General features: G+C 60.3%; 1 protein-coding gene across 1 annotated transcript in view; it reads left to right on the plus strand.

Annotated features, from left to right (window-relative positions):
* Window positions 1-13,847: 13,847 nt before the first annotated feature.
* Window positions 13,848-26,112, plus strand: part of LOC148138261 (RING finger protein 112-like) — a 149,726-nt gene continuing 137,461 nt past the window's right edge. The window contains exon 1 of the mRNA XM_087981906.1: window positions 13,848-13,985. Within this exon, the coding sequence (XP_087838032.1) occupies window positions 13,965-13,985 (21 nt within the window). The 5' untranslated portion in view covers window positions 13,848-13,964. The remainder of the gene's footprint in view (window positions 13,986-26,112) is intronic.

A 26,112-nucleotide genomic window follows, 5' to 3' on the forward strand; every position in this document is an offset into this window, starting at 1 on the left:
CAATGAAGACACTCACGTCCCCAGCTCCTCAATCCCGAGCTCAATGGAGACACTCACATCCCCAGCTCCTCAATCCCCAGCTCAATGAAGACACTGACGTCCCCAGCTCCTCAATCCCCAGCTCAATGAAGACACTCACATCCCCAGCTCCTCAATCCCCAGCTCAATGGAGACACTCACGTCCCCAGCTCCTCAATCCCCAGCTCAATGGAGACACTCACATCACCAGCTCCTCAATCCCCAGCTCAATGAAGACACTCACGTCTCCAGCTCCTCAATCCCGAGCTCAATGAAGACACTCACATCACCAGCTCCTCAATCCCCAGCTCAATGAAGACACTCACGTCCCCAGCTCCTCAATCCCCAGCTCAATGGAGACACTCACGTCCCCAGCTCCTCAATCCCGAGCTCAATGAAGACACTCACGTCCCCAGCTCCTCAGTCCCCAGCTCAATGAAGACACTCACGTCCCCAGCTCCTCAATCCCCAGCTCAACGAAGACACTCACGTCCCCAGCTCCTCAATCCCCAGCTCAATGAAGACACTCACGTCCCCAGCTCCTCAATCCCCAGCTCAATGGAGACACTCACGTCCCCAGCTCCTCAATCCCCAGCTCAATGAAGACACTCACGTCCCCAGCTCCTCAATCCCCAGCTCAATGGAGACACTCACATCCCCAGCTCCTCAATCCCCAGCTCAATGGAGTCACTCACGTCCCCAGCTCCTCAATCCCCAGCTCAATGGAGACACTCACATCCCCAGCTCCTCAATCCCCAGCTCAATGGAGTCACTCACGTCCCCAGCTCCTCAGTCCCCAGCTCAATGGAGACACTCACATCCCCAGCTCCTCAATCCCCAGCTCAATGAAGACACTCACGTCCCCAGCTCCTCAATCCCCAGCTCAATGAACACACTCACGTCCCCAGCTCCTCAATCCCCAGCTCAATGGAGACACTCACATCCCCAGCTCCTCAATCCCCAGCTCAATGAAGACACTCACGTCCCCAGCTCCTCAATCCCCAGCTCAATGGAGACACTCACATCCCCAGCTCCTCAGTCCCCAGCTCAATGAAGACACTCACGTCCCCAGCTCCTCAATCCCGAGCTCAATGAAGACACTCACATCCCCAGCTCCTCAATCCCCAGCTCAATGAAGACACTCACATCCCCAGCTCCTCAATCCCCAGCTCAATGAAGACACTCACATCCCCAGCTCCTCAGTCCCCAGCTCAATGAAGACACTCACATCCCCAGCTCCTCAATCCCGAGCTCAATGAAGACACTCACGTCCCCAGCTCCTCAGTCCCCAGCTCAATGGAGACACTCACATCCCCAGCTCCTCAATCCCGAGCTCAATGAAGACACTCACGTCCCCAGCTCCTCAGTCCCCAGCTCAATGGAGACACTCACATCCCCAGCTCCTCAATCCCGAGCTCAATGAAGACACTCACGTCCCCAGCTCCTCAATCCCCAGCTCAATGGAGACACTCACATCCCCAGCTCCTCAATCCCCAGCTCAATGAAGACACTCACATCCCCAGCTCCTCAATCCCCAGTTCAATGAAGACACTCACGTCCCCAGCTCCTCAATCCCCAGCTCAATGAAGACACTCACGTCCCCAGCTCCTCAATCCCCAGCTCAATGGAGACACTCACGTCCCCAGCTCCTCAATCCCCAGCTCAATGAAGACACTCACGTCCACAGCTCCTCAATCCCCAGCTCAATGGAGACACTCACGTCCCCAGCTCCTCAATCCCCAGCTCAATGAAGACACTCACGTCCCCAGCTCCTCAATCCCCAGCTCAATGAAGACACTCACGTCCCCAGCTCCTTAATCCCCAGCTCAGTGAAGACACTCACATCCCCAGCTCCTCAGTCCCCAGCTCAATGAAGACACTCACATCCCCAGCTCCTCAGTCCCCAGCTCAATGAAGACACTCACATCCCCAGCTCCTCAATCCCCAGCTCAATGAAGACACTCACATCCCCAGCTCCTCAATCCCCAGCTCAATGGAGACACTCACATCCCCAGCTCCTCAGTCCCCAGCTCAATGAAGACACTCACGTCTCCAGCTCCTCAATCCCGAGCTCAATGAAGACACTCACATCCCCAGCTCCTCAGTCCCCAGCTCAATGAAGACACTCACGTCCCCAGCTCCTCAATCCCCAGCTCAATGAAGACACTCACGTCCCCAGCTCCTCAATCCCCAGCTCAATGAAGACACTCACGTCCCCAGCTCCTCAATCCCCAGCTCAATGAAGTCACGCACGTCCCCAGCTCCTCAGTCCCCAGCTCAATGAAGACACTCACGTCCCCAGCTCCTCAATCCCCAGCTCAATGAAGACACTCACATCCCCAGCTCCTCAATCCCCAGCTCAGTGAAGACACTCACTTCCCCAGCTCCTCAATCCCCAGCTCAATGAAGACACTCACATCCCCAGCTCCTCAATCCCCAGCTCAGTGAAGACACTCACTTCCCCAGCTCCTCAATCCCCAGCTCAGAGAAGACACTCACTTCCCCAGCTCCTCAATCCCCAGCTCAATGAAGACACTCATGTCCCCAGCTCCTCAATCCCCAGCTCAATGAAGACACTCACTTCCCCAGCTCCTCAATCCCCAGCTCAATGGAGACACTCACGTCCCCAGCTCCTCAATCCCCAGCTCAATGAAGACACTCGCGTCCCCAGCTCCTCAATCCCCAGCTCAATGAAGACACTAACGTCCCCAGCTCCTCAATCCCCAGCTCAATGAAGACACTCACGTCCCCAGCTCCTCAATCCCCAGCTCAATGGAGACACTCACATCCCCAGCTCCTCAATCCCCAGCTCAATGGAGACACTCACGTCCCCAGCTCCTCAATCCCCAGCTCAATGGAGACACTCACGTCCCCAGCTCCTCAGTCCCCAGCTCAATGAAGACACTCACGTCCCCAGCTCCTCAATCCCCAGCTCAATGAAGACACTCACATCCCCAGCTCCTCAATCCCCAGCTCAATGAAGACACTCATGTCCCCAGCTCCTCAATCCCCAGCTCAATGAAGACACTCACGTCCCCAGCTCCTCAATCCCCAGCTCAATGAAGACACTCACGTCCCCAGCTCCTCAATCCCCAGCTCAATGGAGTCACTCACGTCCCCAGCTCCTTAATCCCCAGCTCAATGGAGACACTCACGTCCCCAGCTCCTCAATCCCCAGCTCAATGAAGACACTCACGTCCCCAGCTCCTCAATCCCCAGCTCAATGGAGTCACTCACGTCCCCAGCTCCTTAATCCCCAGCTCAATGAAGACACTCACGTCCCCAGCTCCTCAATCCCCAGCTCAATGAAGACACTCGCGTCCCCAGCTCCTCAATCCCCAGCTCAATGAAGACACTCACATCCCCAGCTCCTCAATCCCCAGCTCAATGAAGACACTCACGTCCCCAACTCCTCAGTCCCCAGCTCAATGAAGACACTCACTTCCCCAGCTCCTCAATCCCCAGCTCAATGAAGACACTCACGTCCCCCGCTCCTCAGTCCCCAGCTCAATGAAGACACTCACGTCCCCAGCTCCTCAGTCCCCAGCTCAATGAAGACACTCACGTCCCCAGCTCCTGAGTCCCCAGCTCAATGAAGACACTCACGTCCCCAGCTCCTCAATCCCCAGCTCAATGAAGACACTCACTTCCCCAGCTCCTCAATCCCCAGCTCAATGAAGACACTCACGTCCCCCGCTCCTCAGTCCCCAGCTCAATGAAGACACTCACGTCCCCAGCTCCTCAGTCCCCAGCTCAATGAAGACACTCACGTCCCCAGCTCCTCAATCCCCAGCTCAATGAAGACACTCACGTCCCCAGCTCCTCAATCCCCAGCTCAATGAAGACACTCACGTCCCCAGCTCCTCAATCCCCAGCTCAATGAAGACACTCACATCCCCAGCTCCTCAATCCCCAGCTCAATGAAGACACTCACGTCCCCAACTCCTCAGTCCCCAGCTCAATGAAGACACTCACTTCCCCAGCTCCTCAATCCCCAGCTCAATGAAGACACTCACGTCCCCCGCTCCTCAGTCCCCAGCTCAATGAAGACACTCACGTCCCCAGCTCCTCAGTCCCCAGCTCAATGGAGACACTCACATCCCCAGCTCCTCAATCCCCAGCTCAATGAAGACACTCACGTCCCCAGCTCCTCAATCCCCAGCTCAATGAAGACACTCACGTCCCCAGCTCCTCAATCCCCAGCTCAATGAAGACACTCACATCCCCAGCTCCTCAATCCCCAGCTCAATGAAGACACTCACTTCCCCAGCTCCTCAATCCCCAGCTCAATGAAGACACTCACGTCCCCAACTCCTCAATCCCCAGCTCAATGGAGACACTCACATCCCCAGCTCCTCAATCCCCAGCTCAATGAAGACACTCACTTCCCCAGCTCCTCAATCCCCAGCTCAATGGAGACACTCACATCCCCAGCTCCTCCATCCCCAGCTCAATGAAGACACTCACGTCCCCAGCTCCTCAATCCCCAGCTCAATGAAGACACTCACGTCCCCAGCTCCTCAATCCCCAGCTCAATGAAGACACTCACATCCCCAGCTCCTCAATCCCCAGCTCAATGAAGACACTCACGTCCCCAGCTCCTCAATCCCCAGCTCAATGAAGACACTCACGTCCCCAGCTCCTCAATCCCTGGGCCAAAAGTGAATGGTGTAGTGTAAGTGGGAGGTCCCTCTGTCCCAGACGTCCAGCATCTCGAGTGACAATAGACAATAGGTGCAGGAGTAGGCCATTCTGCCCTTCGAGCCTGCACCGCCATTCAATATGACCATGGCTGACCGTCCTCAATCAGTCTCCTGTTCCTGCCTTATCTCCATAACCCTTGATCCCACTATCCTTCAGAGCTCTATCCAACTCTTTCTTAAATGAATCCAGAGACTGGGCCCCCACTGCCCTTTGGGGCAGAACATTCCACACAGCCCCCACTCTCTGGGTGAAGACGTTTCTCCTCATCTCTGCCCTAAACGGTCTACCCCGTATTTTTAAGCTGTGTCCTCTGGTTCGGCCCCTCACCCCCCATCAGCGGAAACATGTTTCCTGCCTCCAGAGTGTCCAATCCTTTCATAATCTTATACGTCTCAATCAGATCCCCTCTCAGTCTTCTAAACTCAAGGGTATACAAGCCCAGTCGCTCCAGTCTTTCAGTGTAAGGTAATCCCGCCATTCCAGGAATTACCTCGTGAACCTACGCTGCACTCCCTCAATAGCCAGAATGTCTTTCCTTAAATTTGGAGATCAGCACTTCACACAGTACTCCAGGTGTGGTCTCACCAGGGCCCTGTACAGCTGCAGAAGAACCTCTTTGCTTCTATACTCAATCCGTCTTGTTATGAAGGCCAGCATGCTATTAGCCTTCTTCACCACCTGCTGTACCTGCATGCTTACCTTCATTGACTGGTGTACAAGAACACCCAGGTCTCTCTGTACTGCCCCTTTACCTAAATTGATTCCATTGAGGTAGTAATCTGCCTTCCTGTTCTTGCTACCAAAGTGGATAACCATACATTTATCCACATTAAACTGCATCTGCCCACTCACCTAACTTGTCCAGGTCACCCTGTAATCTCCTGACATCCTCATCACATTTCACCCTGCCACCCAGCTTTGTATCATCAGCAAATTTGCTAATGTTATTGCTGATACCATCTTCTATATCATTAACATATATTGTAAAAAGCTGCGGTCCCAGTACTGATCCCTGCGGTACCCCACTGGTCACTGCCTGCCATTCCGAAATGGAGCCGTTTATCACTACCCTTTCTTTCCTATCAGCCAACCAGTTTTCAATCCAAGTTAGTACTTTGCCCCCAATACCATGCGCCCTAATTTTACTCACTAACCTCCTGTGTGGGACTTTATCAAAAGCTTTCTGAAAGTCCAGGTACACTACATCTACTGGATTTCCCTCGTCCAACTTCATAAGTTACATCCTCAAAAAATTCCAGAAGATTAGTCAAGCATGATTTCCCCTTCATAAATCCATGCTGACTCTGTCCTATCCTGTTACTACGATCCAGATGTGCCGTAATTTCATCCTTTATAATAGACTCCAGCATCTTTCCCACCACTGAGGTCAGACTAACTGGTCTATAATTTCCTGCTTTCTCTCGCCCACCTTTCTTAAAAAGTGGTATAACATTAGCCACCCTCCACTCCTCAGGAACCGACCCCGAATCTATCGAACTCTGGAAAATAATCACCAACACATCCACGATTTCCCGAGCCACCTCCTTCAGTACCCTGGGATGTAGACCATCAGGCCCCAGGGACTTATCAACCTTCAGACCTAACAGTCTCTCCAACACCAAATCCTGGCAAATATAAATTCCCTTAAGTTCAGGTCCTTCAGCCACTGTTACCTCAGGGAGATTGCTTGTGTCTTCCCCAATGAACACAGATCTGAAGTACCCATTTAATTCCTCTGCCATTTCTTTGTTCCTAGTAATATATTCCCCTGTTTCTGTCTTCAAGGGCCCAATTTTTGTCCTAACTATTTTTTTGCCTTGCACATACCTAAAAAAGCTTTTACTATCCTCCTTAATATTCTTGGCCAGTTTACCTTCGTCCCTCATTTTTCCCTCTGCGTATTTCCTTCTTAGTAATCCTCTGTTGCTCTTTAAAAGCTTCCCAGTCCTCAGTTTTCCCACTTACCTTAGCTATGTTATACTTTTTCTCTTTTAACTTTATATGTTTCTTTACTTCCCTCGTCTGCCACGGCCGCCCCTGCCTCCTCCTGGGATCTATCTTCCTTTTAGGAATGCTGTCAGAACTGCTCCCAAACCCCGTCCAGTTCAGTGGAGAGTATTCCCTCATCTTCCAGACTTGTGCCTTGTCAATGGTGGGACAGGCTTTTGAGGCAAGAGGGAGTGAGGAGGGGAGTCACTCGCTGCAGGATTCCCAGCCTCTGACCTGCTCCTGGAGCCACAGGACTGATATGGGGCTGGGTCCGGTTCAGTTTCTGCTCAATGGGAACCCCCAGGATGTTGATAGTGGGGGGGAGGGGGGGATTCAGTGACGGTAACACCATTGAACGTCAAGGGGGCGATGGTTAGATTCTCTCTCAATGGGAACCCCCAGGATGTTGATAATGGGAGGGGAGGGGGGATTCAGTGATGGAAGATACACTGTCCATTCCCCCCTCTCTCTCTCTGGGACCGGGGTGTGTTAGATACACTGTCCTTTCCCCTCTCTCTCTCTGGGACCGGGGTGTGTTAGATACACTGTCCTTTACCCCCCCCTCTCTCTGGGACCGGGGTGTGTTAGATACACTGTCCTTTCCCCCTCTCTCTCTCTCTGGGACCGGGGTGTGTTAGATACACTGTCCTTTCCCCCCTCTCTCTCTGGGACCGGGGTGTGTCAGATACACTGTCCTTTCCCCCCTCTCTCTCTGGGACCGAGGTGTGTTAGATACACTGTCCTTTCCCCCCTCTCTCTCTCTGGGACCGGGGTGTGTTAGATACACTGTCCTTTCCCCCCTCTCTCTCTGGGACCGGGGTGTGTTAGATACACTGACCTTTCCCCTCTCTCTCTGGACCGAGGTGTGTTAGATACACTGACCTTTCCCCCCTCTCTCTCTGGGACCGGGGTGTGTTAGGTACACTGTCCTTTCCCCCCTCTCTCTCTCTGGGACCGGGGTGTGTTAGATACACTGTCCTTTCCCCCCTCTCTCTCTGGGACCGGGGTGTGTTAGATACACTGTCCTTTCCCCCCTCTCTCTCTCTCTGGGACCGGGGTGTGTTAGATACACTGTCCTTTCCCCCCTCTCTCTCTCTCTGGGACCGGGGTGTGTTAGATACACTGTCCTTTCCCCCCTCTTTCTCTCTCTGGGACCGGGGTGTGTTAGGTACACTGTCCTTTCCCCCCTCTCTCTCTCTGGGACCGGGGTGTGTTAGATACACTGTCCTTTCCCCCCTCTCTCTCTGGGACCGGGGTGTGTTAGATACACTGTCCTTTCCCCCCCTCTCTCTGTCTCTGCGACCGGGGTGTGTTAGATACACTGTCCTTTCCCCCCCTCTCTCTCTCTCTGGGACCGGGGTGTGTTAGATACACTGTCCTTTCCCCCCCATCTCTCTCTCTCTGGGACCGAGGTGTGTTAGATACACTGTCCTTTCCCCCCTCTCTCTCTCTCTGGGACCGGGGTGTGTTAGATACACTGTCCTTTCCCCCCTCTCTCTCTGGGACCGGGGTGTGTTAGATACACTGTCCTTTCCCCCCTCTCTCTCTGGGACCGGGGTGTGTTAGATACACTGTCCTTTCCCCCTCTCTCTCTGGGACCGGGGTGTGTTAGATACACTGTCCTTTCCCCCTCTCTCTCTCTGGGACCGGGGTGTGTTAGATACACTGTCCTTTCCCCCCTCTCTCTCTCTCTCTGGGACCGGGGTGTGTTAGATACACTGTCCTTTCCCCCCTCTCTCTGGGACCGGGGTGTGTTAGATACACTGTCCTTTCCCCCCCTCTCTCTCTGGGACCGGGGTGTGTTAGATACACTGTCCTTTCCCCCCTCTCTCTCTGGGACCGGGGTGTGTTAGATACACTGTCCTTTCCCCCCTCTCTCTCTCTGGGACTGGGGTGTGTTAGATACACTGTCCTTTCCCCCCTCTCTCTCTGGGACCGGGGTGTGTTAGATACACTGTCCTTTCCCCCCCTCTCTCTCTGGGACCGGGGTGTGTTAGATACACTGTCCTTTCCCCCCTGTTTCTCTCTGGAACCGGGGTGTGTTAGATACACTGTCCTTTCCCCCCTTTCTCTTTTGGAAAGGGTTCAGAGGGGATTTACCAGGATGTTGCCTGGTGTGGAGGGAAGGTCTTACGAGGAAAGGCTTGAGGGACTTGAGGATGTTTTTGTCAGAGAGAAGGTTGAGAGGCGATTTAATTGAGACATACAAGATAATCAGAGGGTTCGATAGGGAGGACAGGGAGAGCGTTTTTCCTCAGATGGTGATGGCTAGCACGAGGGGACACTGCTTTAAATTGAGAGAGTGATAGATACAGGACAGATATCAGAGGGAGTTTCTTTACTCAGAGATTAGTAGGTTAGTGGAATGCACTGTCAGCAATGGTAATAGATTCGCCAACTTTAACTGCATTGAAATGGTCATTGGAGAAACACATGGGTGATGATGGAATAGTGTGGGTTAGATGGGCTTCAGACTGATTCCTCAGGTCGGCACAGCATCGAGGGCCGAAGGGCCTGTACTGTGCTGGAATGGTCTATGTTTTAAATGCTGTCATTGTCCCAGCCTCCAGCACATCCACTGGCAGCTCATTCCATACACGTACCGCCCTCTGGGTGAAAAAGTTGTCGCTTTTAAATCTTTCCCCTCTCAGCCTCTGGTTTTGGACTACCCTACCCCAAGGGAAGGTGATAGTTGCCTTATCCATGCCCCTCATGATTTTATAAAGGTGACCCCCTCAGCCTCGGACCCTCCCGGTAAATCAGCTGCAGGCCCTTCGGCCTATCTTCTTGTGGACAGCTCCCTGTATTCATCTCTCTGCTGTTTGAAGGTCATGGACCGTGAGGTTGGTGAAGCCAAGCAGCTGGTGGCCTTTGACCCCTCGGGATCACTGGTCGTTAACGAGGACGTCTTGCGAAGTTGTTTCTTAGCCGAAGATGTGAAGGACCGTCCCTCTGTCTGATTTCCATCATTGGTGAAGAGAGAAAAGGGAATCCTTTCTACTCAACTATCTCCTTCGGAGGCTGCATAACCAGGTCAGTGACAAACTACCACTGCATTCTCCAGCAAGTGTTTCCTCCCCACATCCCAGTCCATTGCTGTGTATCATGTTAGAGAACATCTCTCTGTCCCCCCCTCTCTCTCTCTCTCTGCGCTCTCTCTCTCCCCCTCCCTCCCCACGTTCCCACTCTCTCTCTCTCCCCGCGCTCCCACTCTCTCTCTCTCCCCGCGCTCCCACTCTCTCTCTCTCCCCACGTTCCCACACTCTCCCCGCGCTCCCACTCTCTCTCTTCCCCACGTTCCCACTCTCTCCCCGCGCTCCCACTCTCTCTCTCTCTCCCCACGTTCCCACTCTCTCCCCGCGCTCCCACTCTCTCTCTCTCCCCGCGCTCCCACTCTCTCTCTCTCCCCACGTTCCCACTCTCTCTCTCCCCGCGCTCCCACTCTCTCTCTCCCCCTCCTCCCCGCGCTCCCACTCTCTCTCTCTCCCCGTGCTCCCACTCTCTCTCTCCCCGCACCTCCCACTCTCTCTCTCCCCCTCCCTCCCCACGTTCCACTCTCTCTCTCTCTCTCTCCCCGCGCTCCCCACACTCTCTCTCCCCGTGCTCCCACTCTCTCTCTCTCCCCACGTTCTCACTCTCCCCCTCTCCCCCCTGTGCTCCCACTCTCTCTCTCTCCCCACATTCCCACTCTCTCTCTCTCCCCACGTTCCCACTCTCTCTCTCTCCCCACGTTCTCACTCTCCCCCTTTCCTCCCCGTGCTCCCACTCTCTCTCTCTCTCCCCACGCTCCCACTCTCTCTCTCTCCCCATGTTCCCACTCTCTCTCTCTCCCGCCACGTTCCCACACTCTCTCTCTCCCCACGTTCTCACTCTCCCCCCGTGCTCCCACTCTCTCTCTCTCCCCCGCGCTCCCACTCTCTCTCTCTCTCTCGCGCTCTCACTCTCCCCCTCCCTCCCCGTGCTCCCACTCTCTCTCTCTCCCCACGTTCCCACTCTCACACTCTCTCTCTCGCTCTCACTCTCCCCCTCCCTCCCTGTGCTCCCACTCTCTCTCTCTCTCGCTCTCGCGCTCTCACTCCCACATGCTCTCTCTCTCTCCGCACTCCTCTCCGCACTCTCACACACTCCTCTCTCTCTGTGCTCTTTCTCTCCGCACTCTCTATCTCCACATGTTCTCTCTCTCTCCACACTCTCTCCCCGCACTCTCACACTCTCTCGCTCTCTCTCTCTCTGCTCTTTCTCCTTGCACTCTCTCTCTCCACATGCTCTCTCTCCGCACTCTCTCCACATGCTCTCTCTCTCGCACACTCTCTCTCTCCGCACTCTCACACTCTCACTCGCGCTCTCTGTCTCTGCTCTCTCCGCGCACTCTTTCTCTCCGCACTCTCTCTCTGCACTGACACACTCTCTCTGCGCACTCACTCTCTCTTGCTCTCTCTCTTTCCGCACTCTCTATCTCCACATGCTCTTTCTCTCTCCGCACTCTCACACTATCTCTCTCTCTCTGCTCTCTCTGTCTGCACTCTCTATCTCCACATGTTGTCTCTCTCCGCACTCTCTCTCTCCGCATTCTCTCTCTCTCCGCACTCTCTCTCTCCACATTCTCACTCTCTCACGCTCTCTCTCTGCTCTCTCTCCACACTCTCACTCTCTATCTCCACGTGTTGTCTCTCACTCTCCATACTCTTTCTCTCTCCGCACGCTCACACTCTCTCTCGCTCTCTCTCTCTGCTCTTTCTCCGTGCACTCGCTATCTCCACATGCTCTCTCTCTCCGCACTCTCTCTCCGCACTGACACACTCTCTCTGCGCACTCTCACTCTCTCTCTGCTCTCTTTCTCTCTCCGCACTCTCTGTCTCCACATGTTCTCTCTCTCTCCGCACTCTCACATGCTCTCTCTCTGCTCTTTCTCTGTGAACTCTCTCTCTCCACATGCTCTCTCTCTCTCCGCACTCTCTCTCTCCGCACTCTCTCTCTCTGCATTCTCTCTCTCTGTGCACTCTCTCTCTCCGCACTCTCTCTCTCTGTGCACTCTCTCTCTCCGCATTCTCTCTCTCTCCGCACTCTCTCTCTCTCCCCGCATTCTCACACTCTCTCACGCTCTCTCTCTGCTCTCTCTCCACACTCTCACTCTCTCTCTCCGCACTCTCTCTCTCCGCACTCTCACTCTCTCTCTCACTCTCTCTGTCTCTGCTCTCTCCGCGCACTCTCTCTCTCCACACTCTCTCTCTCCGCACTCTCACACTCTGTGTCTCAGCTCTTTCGCTCTCTTTTGCACTCTCTCTCTCCGCACTCTCTCTTGCTCTCTCTCTCTCTCCGCACTCTCTATCTCCACATGCTCTCTCTCTCTCCGCACTCTCTCTCTCTCCACACTCTCTCTCCGCACTGACACACTCTCTCTGTGCACTCTCACTTTCTCTTGCTCTCTCTCTCTCCGCACTCTCACACTCTCTCTCTCTCTGCTCTCTCTCTCCGCACTCTCTATCTCCACATGTTGTCTCTCTCTCCACACTCTCTCTCTCTCCGCACTCTCACACTCTCTCTCTCTCTGCTCTCTCTCTCCGCACTCTCTATCTCCACATGTTGTCTCTCTCTCCACACTCTCTCTCTCTCCGCACTCTCACACTCTCTCGCTCTCTCTCTCTCTGCTCTTTCTCCATGCACTCTCTATGTCCACATGCTCTCTCTCTCCGCATTCTCTCTCTCCGCACTCTCTCTCTCTCTGCGCACTCTCTCTTTCTGCACTCTCTCTCTCTTGCTCTCTCTCTCTCCGCACTCTCTCTCTCCACATTCTTTCTCTCTCCGCACTCTCTCTCCGCACTCTCTCTCCGCACTCTCACTCTCTCTTGCTCTCTCTCTCTCCGCGCACTCTCTCTCTCTGCACTCTCTCTCTCCGCACTCTCTCTCTCTCCGCACTCTCTCTCTCTTGCTCTCTCTCTCTCCGCGCACTCTCTCTCTCTGCACTCTCTCTCTCCGCACTCTCTCTCTCTCCGCACTCTCTCTCTCTTGCTCTCTCTCTCCGCACTCTCTATCTCCACATGCTCTCTCTCTCTGCACTCTCTCTCTGCACTCTCTCTCTGCACTCTCTCTCTCCGCACTCTCTCTCCGCACTCTCTCTCTCCGCACTCTCTCTCTCTCTGCACTCTCTATCTCCACATGCTCTCTCTCTCCGCACTCTCTCCCCGCACTCTCACTCTCTCTTGCTCTCTCTCCGCGCACTCTCTCTCTCTGCACTCTCTCTCTCCCCGCACTCTCTCTCTCCGCACTCTCTCTCTCCACACTCTCTATCTCCACATGCACTCTCTCTCCGCACTCTCACTCTCTCTTGCTCTCTCTCTCTCCACATTCTCTCTCTCTCCACACTCTCTCTCTCCGCACTCTCACTCTCTCTTGCTCTCTCTCCGCCCTCTCTCTCTCTCTCTCTCTCTCTGTGTCTCAGCTCTTTCGCACTCTCTTGCTCTCTCTCACAGTTGCTCCCCCCCCCACCGCCACCCCCCGAATTCCCTATAACCTCCGGTCTGCGACCAGCCCGCGTTCAAGGAAGGCCTTTTCAGAGATTTGAACCCTTTCGGTCCGACATGGGTCTGCTCCCATCCAAGTGCCTTTTAAATGCTGTCATTGTCCCAGCCTCCACCACATCCTCCGGCAGCTCATTCCACACACGTACCACCCTCTGGGTGAAAATGTTACCCCTTGGGTCTCTTTTATATCTTTCCCCTCTCACCCTCAGCCCGTTCTCGAAAAGCAGGCCTGGACTGAAACAGCGCCGAGCCGGACATCTCAGTGCAGTTGGGATCTGGACTGGCTCGATGGAACTCAGCCCTTTGCACTGCACCCTGGATGCTGGTGTCGTGTCTGCTGTCCGTGATGGGAGGGTGGGGATGTTGTTGTAAAAAGAGGGATAGCTTAAGTGACACAATGGACCATTATTGTTTAGCTGGGTGCAGAGACCCTGAGCTGCATGTCCCCATCAGTTAACTGAGACAGTTAGGAAGTACCCGGCACTTTGGGAATTTCATCAACTTGCAATGACTCCAACGGCTCTGGGAGTGAGTGACGGCAGAAATTTACAGGGCAGAGAGAAGGAGACAGGTTGGAGAAGAGCGGGCTTTAATCTCTGTGTCCAATTCCCTCAGGAACAGAAAGACCAGCAATGGTTGGGAGCAGACGACGAAGATCTCACTGGGTTTGAGTGGAAATCTGGAACAGACAGTACAACCAAAGGAGTTTTAATCTGGAGCAAAGCATTCCTGATGGAGACCGGGCAGGGAAAGGTAGGGCAGCGCCGAGGGAGCCCCGCACTGTGGGAGCGTCAGTGCTGAGGGAGCCCCGCACTGTGGGAGGGTCAGTGCTGAGGGAGCCCCGCACTGTGGGAGGGTCAGTGCTGAGGGAGCCCCGCACTGTGGGAGGGTCAGTGCTGAGGGAGCCCCGCACTGTGGGAGGGTCAGTGCTGAGGGAGCCCCGCACTGTGGGAGGGTCAGTGCTGAGGGAGCCCCGCACTGTGGGAGGGTCAGCGCTGAGGGAGCCCCGCACTGTGGGAGGGTCAGTGCTGAGGGAGCCCCGCACTGTGGGAGGGTCAGTGCTGAGGGAGCCCCGCACTGTGGGAGTGTCAGTGCTGAGGGGGCCCCGCACTGTGGGAGGGTCAGTGCTGAGGGAGCCCCGCACTGTGGGAGGGTCAGCACCGAGGGAGCCCCGCACTGTGGGAGGGTCAGCGCTGAGGGAGCCCCGCACTGTGGGAGGGTCAGTGCTGAGGGAGCCCCGCGCTGTGGGAGGGTCAGCACCGAGGGAGCCCCGCACTGTGGGAGGGTCAGCGCTGAGGGAGCACCGCGCTGTGGGAGGGTCAGTGCTGAGGGAGCCCCGCGCTGTGGGAGGGTCAGTGCTGAGGGAGCCCCGCACTGTGGGAGGGTCAGTGCTGAGGGAGCCCCGCACTGTGGGAGGGTCAGCGCCGAGGGAGCCCCGCACTGTGGGAGGGTCAGTGCTGAGGGAGCCCCCGCGCTGTGGGAGGGTCAGTGCTGAGGGAGCCCCGCACTGTGGGAGGGTCAGTGCTGAGGGAGCCCCGCACTGTGGGAGGGTCAGCGCCGAGGGAGCCCCGCACTGTGGGAGGGTCAGTGCTGAGGGAGCCCCGCGCTGTGGGAGGGTCAGTGCTGAGGGAGCCCCGCACTGTGGGAGGGTCAGCGCTGAGGGAGCCGCGCACTGTGGGAGGGTCAGTGCTGAGGGAGCCCCGCGCTGTGGGAGGGTCAGTGCTGAGGGAGCCCCGCACTGTGGGAGGGTCAGTGCTGAGGGAGCCCCGCACTGTGGGAGGGTCAGCGCCGAGGGAGCCCCGCACTGTGGGAGGGTCAGTGCTGAGGGAGCCCCGCGCTGTGGGAGGGTCAGTGCTGAGGGAGCCCCGCACTGTGGGAGGGTCAGCGCTGAGGGAGCCGCGCACTGTGGGAGGGTCAGTGCTGAGGGAGCCCCGCACTGTGGGAGGGTCAGTGCTGAGGGAGCCCCGCACTGTGGGAGGGTCAGTGCTGAGGGAGCCCCGCACTGTGGGAGGGTCAGCACCGAGGGAGCCCCGCACTGTGGGAGGGTCAGCGCTGAGGGAGCCCCGCACTGTGGGAGGGTCAGTGCTGAGGGAGCCCCGCGCTGTGGGAGGGTCAGTGCTGAGGGAGCCCCGCACTGTGGGAGGGTCAGTGCTGAGGTAGCCCCGCACTGTGGGAGGGTCAGCGCTGAGGGAGCCCCGCACTGTGGGAGGGTCAGTGCTGAGGGAGCCCCGCACTGTGGGAGGGTCAGCGCTGAGGGAGCCCCGCACTGTGGGAGGGTCAGCGCTGAGGGAGCCCCGCACTGTGGGAGGGTCAGCGCTGAGGGAGCCCCGCACTGTGGGAGGGTCAGTGCCGAGGGAGCCCCGCACTGTGGGAGGGTCAGCGCTGAGGGAGCCCCGCACTGTGGGAGGGTCAGTGCTGAGGGAGCCCCGCACTGTGGGAGGGTCAGCGCCGAGGGAGTCCCGCACTGTGGGAGGGTCAGTGCTGAGGGAGCCCCGCACTGTGGGAGGGTCAGTGCTGAGGGAGCCCCGCACTGTGGGAGGGTCAGTGCTGAGGGAACCCCGCACTGTGGGAGGGTCAGTGCTGAGGGAGCCCCGCACTGTGGGAGGGTCAGTGCTGAGGGAACCCCGCACTGTGGGAGGGTCAGCGCTGAGGGAGCCCCGCACTGTGGGAGGGTCAGTGCTGAGGGAGCCCCGCACTGTGGGAGGGTCAGCGCTGAGGGAGCCCCGCACTGTGGGAGGGTCAGTGCTGAGGGAGCCCCGCACTGTGGGAGGGTCAGTGCTGAGGGAGCCCCGCACTGTGGGAGGGTCAGCGCTGAGGGAGCCCCGCACTATCGGAGGGTCAGTGCCGAGGGAGCCCCGCACTGTGGGAGGGTCAGTGCTGAGGGTGCCCCGCACTGTGGGAGGGTCAGTGCTGAGGGAGCCCCGCACTGTGGGAGGGTCAGTGCTGAGGGTGCCCCGCACTGTGGGAGGGTCAGTGCTGAGGGAGCCCCGCACTGTGGGAGGGTCAGTGCTGAGGGAGCCCCGCACTGTGGGAGGGTCAGCGCTGAGGGAGCCCCGCACTGTGGGAGGGTCAGTGCTGAGGGAGCCCCGCACTGTGGGAGGGTCAGTGCTGAGGGTGCCCCGCACTGTGGGAGGGTCAGTGCTGAGGGAGCCCCGCACTGTGGGAGGGTCAGTGCTGAGGGAGCCCCGCACTGTGGGAGGGTCAGCGCTGAGGGAGCCCCGCACTGTGGGAGGGTCAGTGCTGAGGGAGCCCCGCACTGTGGGAGGGTCAGTGCTGAGGGAGCCCCGCACTGTGGGAGGGTCAGCGCTGAGGGAGCCCCGCACTGTGGGAGGGTCAGTGCTGAGGGAGCCCCGCACTGTGGGAGGGTCAGTGCTGAGGGTGCCCCGCACTGTGGGAGGGTCAGTGCTGAGGGAGCCCCGCACTGTGGGAGGGTCAGCGCTGAGGGAGCCCCGCACTGTGGGAGGGTCAGCGCTGAGGGAGCCCCGCACTGTGGGAGGGTCAGCGCTGAGGGAGCCCCGCACTGTGGGAGGGTCAGCGCTGAGGGAGCCCCGCACTGTGGGAGGGTCAGTGCCGAGGGAGCCCCGCACTGTGGGAGGGTCAGTGCTGAGGGAGCTCCGCACTGTGGGAGCGTCAGCGCTGAGGGAGCCCCACACTGTGGGAGGGTCAGTGCTGAGGGAGCCCCGAACTGTGGGAGGGTCAGTGCTGAGGGAGCCCCGAACTGTGGGAGGGTCAGCGCTGAGGGAACCCCTCACTGTGGGAGGGTCAGTGCTGAGGGAGCCCCGCACTGTGGGAGGGTCAGTGCTGAGGGAGCCCCGCACTGTGGGAGGGTCAGTGCTGAGGGAGCCCCGCACTGTGGGAGGGTCAGTGCTGAGGGAGCGCCGCACTGTGGGAGGGTCAGTGCTGAGGGAGCCCCGCACTGTCGGAGGGTCAGTGCTGAGGGAGCCCCGCACTGTGGGAGGGTCAGCGCTGAGGGAAGGGGCACTGTCCGAGGGTCAGTGCTGAGGTAACGGGCACTGTCCGAGGGTCAGCCCCAAGGCATCGGGCACTGTCCGAGGGTCAGCCCCAGGTAATGGGCACTGTCCGAGGGTCAGCCCCATGAGATCGGGCACTGTCCGAGGGTCCGCGCGGAGGGACTGGGCACTGTCCGAGGGTCAGCCCAAGGGACTGGGCACTGTCCGAGGGTCAGCGCGGAGGGAATGGGCACTGTCCGAGGGTCAGCGCAGAGGGAATGGGCACTGTCCGAGGGTCAGCACGGAGGGAATGGGCACTGTCCGATGGTCAGCACGGAGGGGAATGGACACTGTCCGAGGGTCAGCGCTGAGGGAATGGGCACTGTCCGAGGGTCAGCTCGGAGGGAATGGGCACTGTCCGAGGGTCAGCCCCAAGGGAATGGGCACTGACCGAGGGTCAGCTCGGAGGGAATGGGCACTGTCCGAGGGTCAGCACCAAGGGAATGGACACTGTCCGAGGGTCAGCGCTGAGGGAAAGGGCACTGTCCGAGGGTCAGCGCGGAGGGAATGGGCACTGTCCGAGGGTCAGCCCCAAGGGATCGGGCACTATCCGATGGTCAGCACCAAGGGAAGGGGCACTGTCCGAGGGGCAGCGCGGAGGGAATGGGCACTGTCCGAGGGTCAGCGCGGAGGGAATGGGCACTGTCCGAGGGTCAGCGCGGAGGGAATGGGCACTGTCCGAGGGTCAGCGCTGAGGGAATGGGCACTGTCCGAGGGTCAGCGCGGAGGGAATGGGCACTGTCCAAGGGTCAGCACCAAGGGAATGGGCACTGTCCGAGGGTTCGCGCTGAGTGACCGGGCACTGTCCGAGGGTCAGCGCGGAGGGAATGGGCACAATCCAAGGGTCAGCACCAAGGGAATGGGCACTGTCCGAGGGTCAGGGCGGAGGGAATGGGCACTGTCCGAGGGTCAGCGCGGAGGGAATGGGCACTGTCCGAGGGTCAGCGCGGAGGGAATGGGCACTGTCCCAGGGTCAGGGCGGAGGGAATGTGCACTGTCCGAGGGTCAGCACCAAGGGACCGGGCACTGTCCGAGGGTCAGCGCGGAGGGAATGGGCACTGTCCAAGGGTCAGCCCCAGGGGAATGGGCACTGTCCGAGGGTCAGCACGGAGGGATCGGGCACTGTCTTAGGGTCAGCGCAGAGGGAATGGGCACTGTCCGAGGGTCAGCGCGGAGGGAATGGGCACTGTCCGAGGGTCAGCCCCAAGGGAATGGGCACTGTCCGAGGGTCAGCGTAGAGGGTATGGGCACTGTCCGAGGGTCAGCGCGGAGGGAATGGGCACTGTCTGTGGGTCAGCGCGGAGGGAATGGGCACTGTCCGAGGGGCAGCGCGGAGGGAATGGGCACTGTCCGAGGGTCAGCACGGAGGGAATGGACACTGTCCGAGGGTCAGCGTGGAGGGACTGGGCACTGTCCGGGGGTCACTGCGGAGGGAATGGGCACTGTCCGAGGGTCAGCACCCAGGGAATGGGCACTGTCCGAGGGTCAGCATGAAGGGAATGGGCACTGTCCAAGGGTCAGCCCCAGGGGAATGGGCACTGTCCGAGGGTCAGCACGGAGGGATCGGGCACTGTCCGAGGGTCAGCACGGAGGGAATGGGCACTGCCCGAGGGTCAGCGCGGAGGGAATGTGCACTGCCCGAGTGTCAGCGCGGAGGGAATGGGCACTGTCCGAGGGTCAGCACGGAGGGAATGGGCACTGTCCGAGGGTCAGGGCGGAGGGAATGGGCACTGTCCGAGGGTCAGCACTGAGGGAATGGGCAATGTCCGAGGGTCACCGCGGAGGGAATGGGCACTGTCCCAGGGTCAGTGCGGAGGGAATGGGCACTGCCCGAGTGTCAGCGCGGAGGGAATGGGCACTGTCCGAGGGGCAGCGCGGAGGGAGTGGGCACTGTCTGAGGGTCAGCACGGAGGGAATGGACACTGTCCGAGGGTCAGCGCGGAGGGACTGGGCACTGTCCGAGAGTCAGCGCAGAGGGAATGGACACTGTCCGAGGGTCAGCGCAGAGGGAATGGGCACTGTCCGAGGGTCACTGCGGAGGGAATGGGCACTGTCCGAGGGTCAGCACCAAGGGAATGGGCACTGTCCGAGGGTCAGCACCAAGGGAATGGGCACTGTCCGAGGGTCAGCGCGGAGGGAATGGGCACTGTCCGAGGGTCAGCGCGAAGGGAATGGGCACTGTCCAAGGGTCAGCGCGGAGGGATCGGGCACTGTCCGAGGGTCAGCATGAAGGGAATGGGCACTGTCCAAGGGTCAGCCCCAGGGGAATGGGCACTGTCCGAGGGTCAGCACGGAGGGATCGGGCACTGTCCGAGGGTCAGCACGGAGGGAATGGGCACTGCCCGAGGGTCAGCGCGGAGGGAATGTGCACTGTCCGAGGGTCAGTGCGGAGGGAATGGGCACTGCCCGAGTGTCAGCGCGGAGGGAATGGGCACTGTCCGAGGGTCAGCACGGAGGGTATGGGCACTGTCCGAGGGTCAGCACGGAGGGAATGGGCACTGTCCGAGCGTCAGCGCGGAGGGAATGGGCTCTATCCGAGGGTCAGCACGGAGGGAATGGGCAATGTCCGAGGGTCAGCGCGGAGGGAATGGGCACTGTCCCAGGGTCAGCGCGGAGGGAATGGGCACTGCCCGAGGGTCAGCACTGAGGGAATGGGCAATGTCCGAGGGTCAGCGCGGAGGGAATGGGCACTGTCCCAGGGTCAGCGCGGAGGGAATGGGCACTGTCCGAGGGTCAGCGCGGAGGGAATGGGCACTGTCCGAGGGTCAGCGTGGAGGGAATGGGCACTGTCCGAGGGTCAGCCCCAAGGGAATGGGCACTGTCCGAGGGTCAGCGCGGAGGGAATGGGCACTGTCCAGGGGTCAACACCAAGGGAATTGGCACTGTCCGAGGGTCAGCACGGAGGGAATGGGCACTGTCCGATGGTCAGCACGGAGGGAACGGGCACTGTCCGAGGGTCAGCGCGGAGGGAATGGGCACTGACCGAGGGACAGCACGGAGGGAATGGGCACTGTCCGAGGGTCAGCCCCAAGGGAATGGGCACTGCCCGAGGGTCAGCACGGAGGGAATGGGCACTGTCCGAGGGTCAGCACGGAGGGAATGGGCACTGTCCGAGGTTCAGCGCTGAGTGACTGGGCACTGTCCGAGGGTCAGCACCAAGGGAATGGGCACTGTCCAAGGGTCAGCACGGAGGGAATGGGCACTGTCCGAGGGTCAGCGCGGAGGGAATGGGCACTGTCCGAGGGTCAGTGCGGAGGGAATGGGCACTGTCCCAGGGTCAGTGCTGAGTGGCCGGGCACTGACCGAGGGTCAGCGCCGAGGGAATGGGCACTGTCCGAGGGTCAGCGCTGAGTGACTGGGCACTGTCTGAGGGTCAGCACGGAGGGAATGGGCACTGTCCGAGGGTCAGCCCCAGGGGAATGGGCACTGTCCGAGGGTCAGCCCCAGGGGAATGGGCACTGTCCGAGGGTCAGCGCGGAGGGAATGGGCACTGTCCCAGGGTCAGTGCTGAGTGGCCGGGCACTGACCGAGGGTCAGCGCCGAGGGAATGGGCACTGTCCGAGGGTCAGCGCGGAGGGACTGGGCACTGTCCGAGGGTCAGCGCGGAGGGAATGGGCACTGTCCGAGAGTTAGCGCTGAGTGACCGGGCACTGTCCGAGGGTCAGCGCCGACGGAATGGGCACTGTCCAAGGGTCAGCGCGGAGGGAATGGGCACTGTCCGAGGTTCAGTGCGGAGGGAATGGGCACTGTCCGAGGGTCAGCACGGAGGGAATGGGCACTGTCCGAGGTTCAGCGCTGAGTGACTGGGCACTGTCCGAGGGTCAGCACCAAGGGAATGGGCACTGTCCGAGGGTCAGGGCGGAGGGAATGGGCACTGTCCCAGGGTCAGGGCGGAGGGAATGGGCACTGTCCGAGGGTCAGGGCGGAGGGAATGGGCACTGTCCGAGGGTCAGGACGGAGGGAATGGGCACTGTCCCAGGGTCAGGGCGGAGGGAATGGGCACTGTCCGAGGGTCAGCGCGGAGGGAATGGGCACTGTCCGAGGGTCAGGACGGAGGGAATGGGCACTGTCCCAGGGTCAGGGCGGAGGGAATGGGCACTGTCCGAGGGTCAGCGCGGAGGTAATGGGCACTGCCCGAGGGTCAGCACCAAGGGAATGGGCACTGACGCAGGGTCAGCACGGAGGAAATGGGCACTGTCCGAGCGTCAGCGCGGAGGGAATGGGCACTGTCCGAGGGTCAGCGCGGAGGGAATGGGCACTGTCCGAGGGTCAGCGCGGAGGGAATGGGCACTGTCCGTGGGTCAGCGCGGAGGGAATGGGCACTGTCCAAGGGTCAGCACGGAGGGAATGGGCACTGTCCAAGGGTCAGCACCAAGGGAATGGGCACTGTCCGTGGGTCAGCGCGGAGGGAATGGGCACTGTCCAAGGGTCAGCACGGAGGGAATGGGCACTGTCCAAGGGTCAGCACCAAGGGAATGGGCACTGTCCAAGGGTCAGCACGGAGGGAATGGGCACTGTCCGAGGGTCAGCGCGGAGGGAATGGGCACTGTCCGAGGGTCAGTGCGGAGGGAATGGGCACTGTCCCAGGGTCAGTGCTGAGTGGCCGGGCACTGACCGAGGGTCAGCGCCGAGGGAATGGGCACTGTCCGAGGGTCAGCGCTGAGTGACTGGGCACTGTCTGAGGGTCAGCACGGAGGGAATGGGCACTGTCCGAGGGTCAGCCCCAGGGGAATGGGCACTGTCCGAGGGTCAGCCCCAGGGGAATGGGCACTGTCCGAGGGTCAGCGCGGAGGGAATGGGCACTGTCCGAGGGTCAGCGCGGAGGGAATGGGCACTGTCCGAGGTTCAGTACGGAGGGAATGGGCACTGTCCGAGGGTCAGCACGGAGGAAATGGGCACTGTCCGAGGGTCAGCACCAAGGGAATGGGCCCTGTCCGAGGGTCAGCGCGGAGGGAATGGGCACTGTCCGATGGTCAGCACGGAGGGAATGGGCACTGTCCAAGGGTCAGCACCAAGGGAATGGGCACTGTCCGTGGGTCAGCGCAGAGGGAATGGGCACTGTCCAAGGGTCAGCACGGAGGGAATGGGCACTGTCCAAGGGTCAGCACCAAGGGAATGGGCACTGTCCGAGGGTCAGCGCGGAGGGAATGGGCACTGACCGAGGGTCAGCGCGGAGGGAATGGGCACTGTCCAAGGGTCAGCACGGAGGGAATGGGCACTGTCCAAGGGTCAGCACCAAGGGAATGGGCACTGTCCGAGGGTCAGCGCGGAGGGAATGGGCACTGTCCGAGGGTCAGTGCGGAGGGAATGGGCACTGTCCCAGGATCAGTGCTGAGTGGCCGGGCACTGACCGAGGGTCAGCGCCGAGGGAATGGGCACTGTCCGAGGGTCAGCGCGGAGGGTATGGGCACTGTCCGAGGGTCAGCGCTGAGTGACCGGGCACTGTCCGAGGGTCAGCACGGAGGGAATGGGCACTGTCCAAGGGTCAGCACGGAGGGAATGGGCACTGTCCGAGGGTCAGCACGGAGGGAATGGGCACTGTCCGAGGGTCAGCGCGGAGGGAATGGGCACTGTCCGAGGGTCAGCGCGGAGGGACTGGGCACTGTCCGAGGGTCAGCGCAGAGGGACTGGGCACTGTCCGAGGGTCAGCGCGGAGGGAATGGGCACTGTCCGAGGGTCAGCGTGGAGGGAATGGGCACTGTCCGAGGGTCAGCGCGGAGGGAATAGGCACTGTCCGAGGGTCAGCGCGGAGGGAATGGGCACTGTCCGAGGGTCAGCGCGGAGGGAATGGGCACTGTCCGAGGGTCAGCGTGGAGGGAATGGGCACTGTCCGAGGGTCAGCCCCAAGGGAATGGGCACTGTCCGAGGGTCAGCGCGGAGGGAATGGGCACTGTCCGAGGGTCAGCGCGGAGGGAATGGGCACTGTCCGAGGGTCAGCGTGGAGGGAATGGGCACTGTCCGAGGGTCAGCCCCAAGGGAATGGGCACTGTCCGAGGGTCAGCACGGAGGGAATGGGCACTGTCCGATGGTCAGCACGGAGGGAATGGGCACTGTCCGATGGTCAGCACGGAGGGAACGGGCACTGTCCGAGGGTCAGCACGGAGGGAATGGGCACTGTCCGAAGGTCAGTGCGGAGGGAATGGGCACTGTCCCAGGGTCAGTGCTGAGTGGCCGGGCACTGACCGAGGGTCAGCGCCGAGGGAATGGGCACTGTCCGAGGGTCAGCGCGGAGGGACTGGGCACTGTCCGAGGGTCAGCGCGGAGGGAATGGGCACTGTCCGAGAGTTAGCGCTGAGTGACCGGGCACTGTCCGAGGGTCAGCGCGGAGAGAATGGGCACTGTCCGAGGTTCAGTGCGGAGGGAATGGGCACTGTCCAAGGGTCAGCACCAAGGGAATGGGCACTGTCCGAGGGTCAGGGCGGAGGGAATGGGCACTGTCCGAGGGTCAGCGCGGAGGGAATGGGCACTGTCCCAGGGTCAGGGCGGAGGGAATGGGCACTGTCCGAGGGTCAGGGCGGAGGGAATGGGCACTGTCCGAGGGTCAGCGCGGAGGGAATGGGCACTGTCCCAGGGTCAGGGCGGAGGGAATGGGCACTGTCCGAGGGTCAGGGCGGAGGGAATGGGCACTGTCCGAGGGTCAGGACGGAGGGAATGGGCACTGTCCCAGGGTCAGGGCGGAGGGAATGGGCACTGTCCGAGGGTCAGCGCGGAGGTAATGGGCACTGTCCGAGGGTCAGCACCAAGGGAATGGGCACTGACGCAGGGTCAGCACGGAGGAAATGGGCACTGTCCGAGCGTCAGCGCGGAGGGAATGGGCACTGTCCGAGGGTCAGCGCGGAGGGAATGGGCACTGTCCGAGGGTCAGCGCGGAGGGAATGGGCACTGTCCGAGGGTCAGCACGGAGGGAATGGGCACTGTCCGATGGTCAGCACGGAGGGAATGGGCACTGTCCGATGGTCAGCACGGAGGGAACGGGCACTGTCCGAGGGTCAGCACGGAGGGAATGGGCACTGTCCGAAGGTCAGTGCGGAGGGAATGGGCACTGTCCCAGGGTCAGTGCTGAGTGGCCGGGCACTGACCGAGGGTCAGCGCCGAGGGAATGGGCACTGTCCGAGGGTCAGCACGGAGGGAATGGGCACTGTCCAAGGGTCAGCACCAAGGGAATGGGCACTGTCCGAGGGTCAGCGCGGAGGGAATGGGCACTGTCCGATGGTCAGCACCAAGGGAATGGGCACTGTCCGTGGGTCAGCGCGGAGGGAATGGGCACTGTCCAAGGGTCAGCACCAAGGGAATGGGCACTGTCCGAGGGTCAGCGCTGAGTGACCGGGCACTGTCCGAGGGTCAGCGCTGAGGGAATGGGCACTGTCCAAGGGTCAGCACGGAGGGAATGGGCACTGTCCGAGGGTCAGCGCGGAGGGAATGGGCACTGTCCGATGGTCAGCACGGAGGGAACGGGCACTGTCCGAGGGTCAGCACGGAGGGAATGGGCACTGTCCGAAGGTCAGTGCGGAGGGAATGGGCACTGTCCCAGGGTCAGTGCTGAGTGGCCGGGCACTGACCGAGGGTCAGCGCCGAGGGAATGGGCACTGTCCGAGGGTCAGCACGGAGGGACTGGGCACTGTCCGAGGGTCAGCGCGGAGGGAATGGGCACTGTCCGAGGGTCAGTGCGGAGGGAATGGGCACTGTCCGAGGGTCAGTGCGGAGGGAATGGGCACTGTCCCAGGGTCAGCGCAGAGGGAATGGGCACTGCCCGAGTGTCAGCGCGGAGGGAATGGGCACTGTCCGAGGGTCAGGGCGGAGGGAATGGGCACTGTCTGAGGGTCAGCACGGAGGGAATGTGCACTGTCCGAGGGTCAGTGCGGAGGGAATTGGCACTGCCCGAGTGTCAGCGCGGAGGGAATGGGCACTGTCCGAGGGTCAGCGCGGAGGGAATGGGCACTGTCCGAGGGTCAGCGCGGAGGGAATGGGCACTGTCCGAGGTTCAGTACGGAGGGAATGGGCACTGTCCGAGGGTCAGCACGGAGGAAATGGGCACTGTCCGAGGGTCAGCACCAAGGGAATGGGCCCTGTCCGAGGGTCAGCGCGGAGGGAATGCGCACTGTCCGATGGTCAGCACGGAGGGAATGGGCACTGTCCAAGGGTCAGCACCAAGGGAATGGGCACTGTCCGTGGGTCAGCACGGAGGGAATAGGCACTGTCCGATGGTCAGCACGGAGGGAATGGGCACTGACCGAGGGTCAGCGCGGAGGGAATGGGCACTGTCCGAAGGTCAGCGCGGAGGGAATGGGCACTGTCCGAGGGTCAGTCCCAAGGGAATGGGCACTGTCCGAGGGTCAGCGTAGAGGGTATGGGCACTGTCCGAGGGTCAGCGCGGAGGGAATGGGCACTGTCCGAGGGTCAGCGCGGAGGGAATGGGCACTGTCCGAGGGGCAGCGCGGAGGGAGTGGGCACTGTCCGAGGGTCAGCACGGAAGGAATGGACACTGTCCGAGGGTCAGCGCGGAGGGACTGGGCACTGTCCGAGGGTCAGCGCGGAGAGAATGGGCACTGTCCGAGGGTCAGCGCAGAGGGAATGGGCACTGTCCGAGGGTCACTGCGGAGGGAATGGGCACTGTCCGAGGGTCAGCACCAAGGGAATGGGCACTGTCCGAGGGTCAGCATGAAGGGAATGGGCACTGTCCAAGGGTCAGCCCCAGGGGAATGGGCACTGTCCGAGGGTCAGCACGGAGGGATCGGGCACTGTCCGAGGGTCAGCACGGAGGGTATGGGCACTGTCCGAGGGTCAGCACGGAGGGTATGGGCACTGTCCGAGGGTCAGCACGGAGGGAATGGGCACTATCCGAGGGTCAGCACGGAGGGAATGGGCACTGT

The sequence above is a fragment of the Chiloscyllium plagiosum genome, unplaced genomic scaffold, assembly GCF_037043375.1.
Source record: "Chiloscyllium plagiosum isolate Xiang-an unplaced genomic scaffold, Cpla_swu_hap1 HiC_scaffold_41, whole genome shotgun sequence".
Lineage (NCBI taxonomy): Eukaryota > Metazoa > Chordata > Chondrichthyes > Orectolobiformes > Hemiscylliidae > Chiloscyllium > Chiloscyllium plagiosum.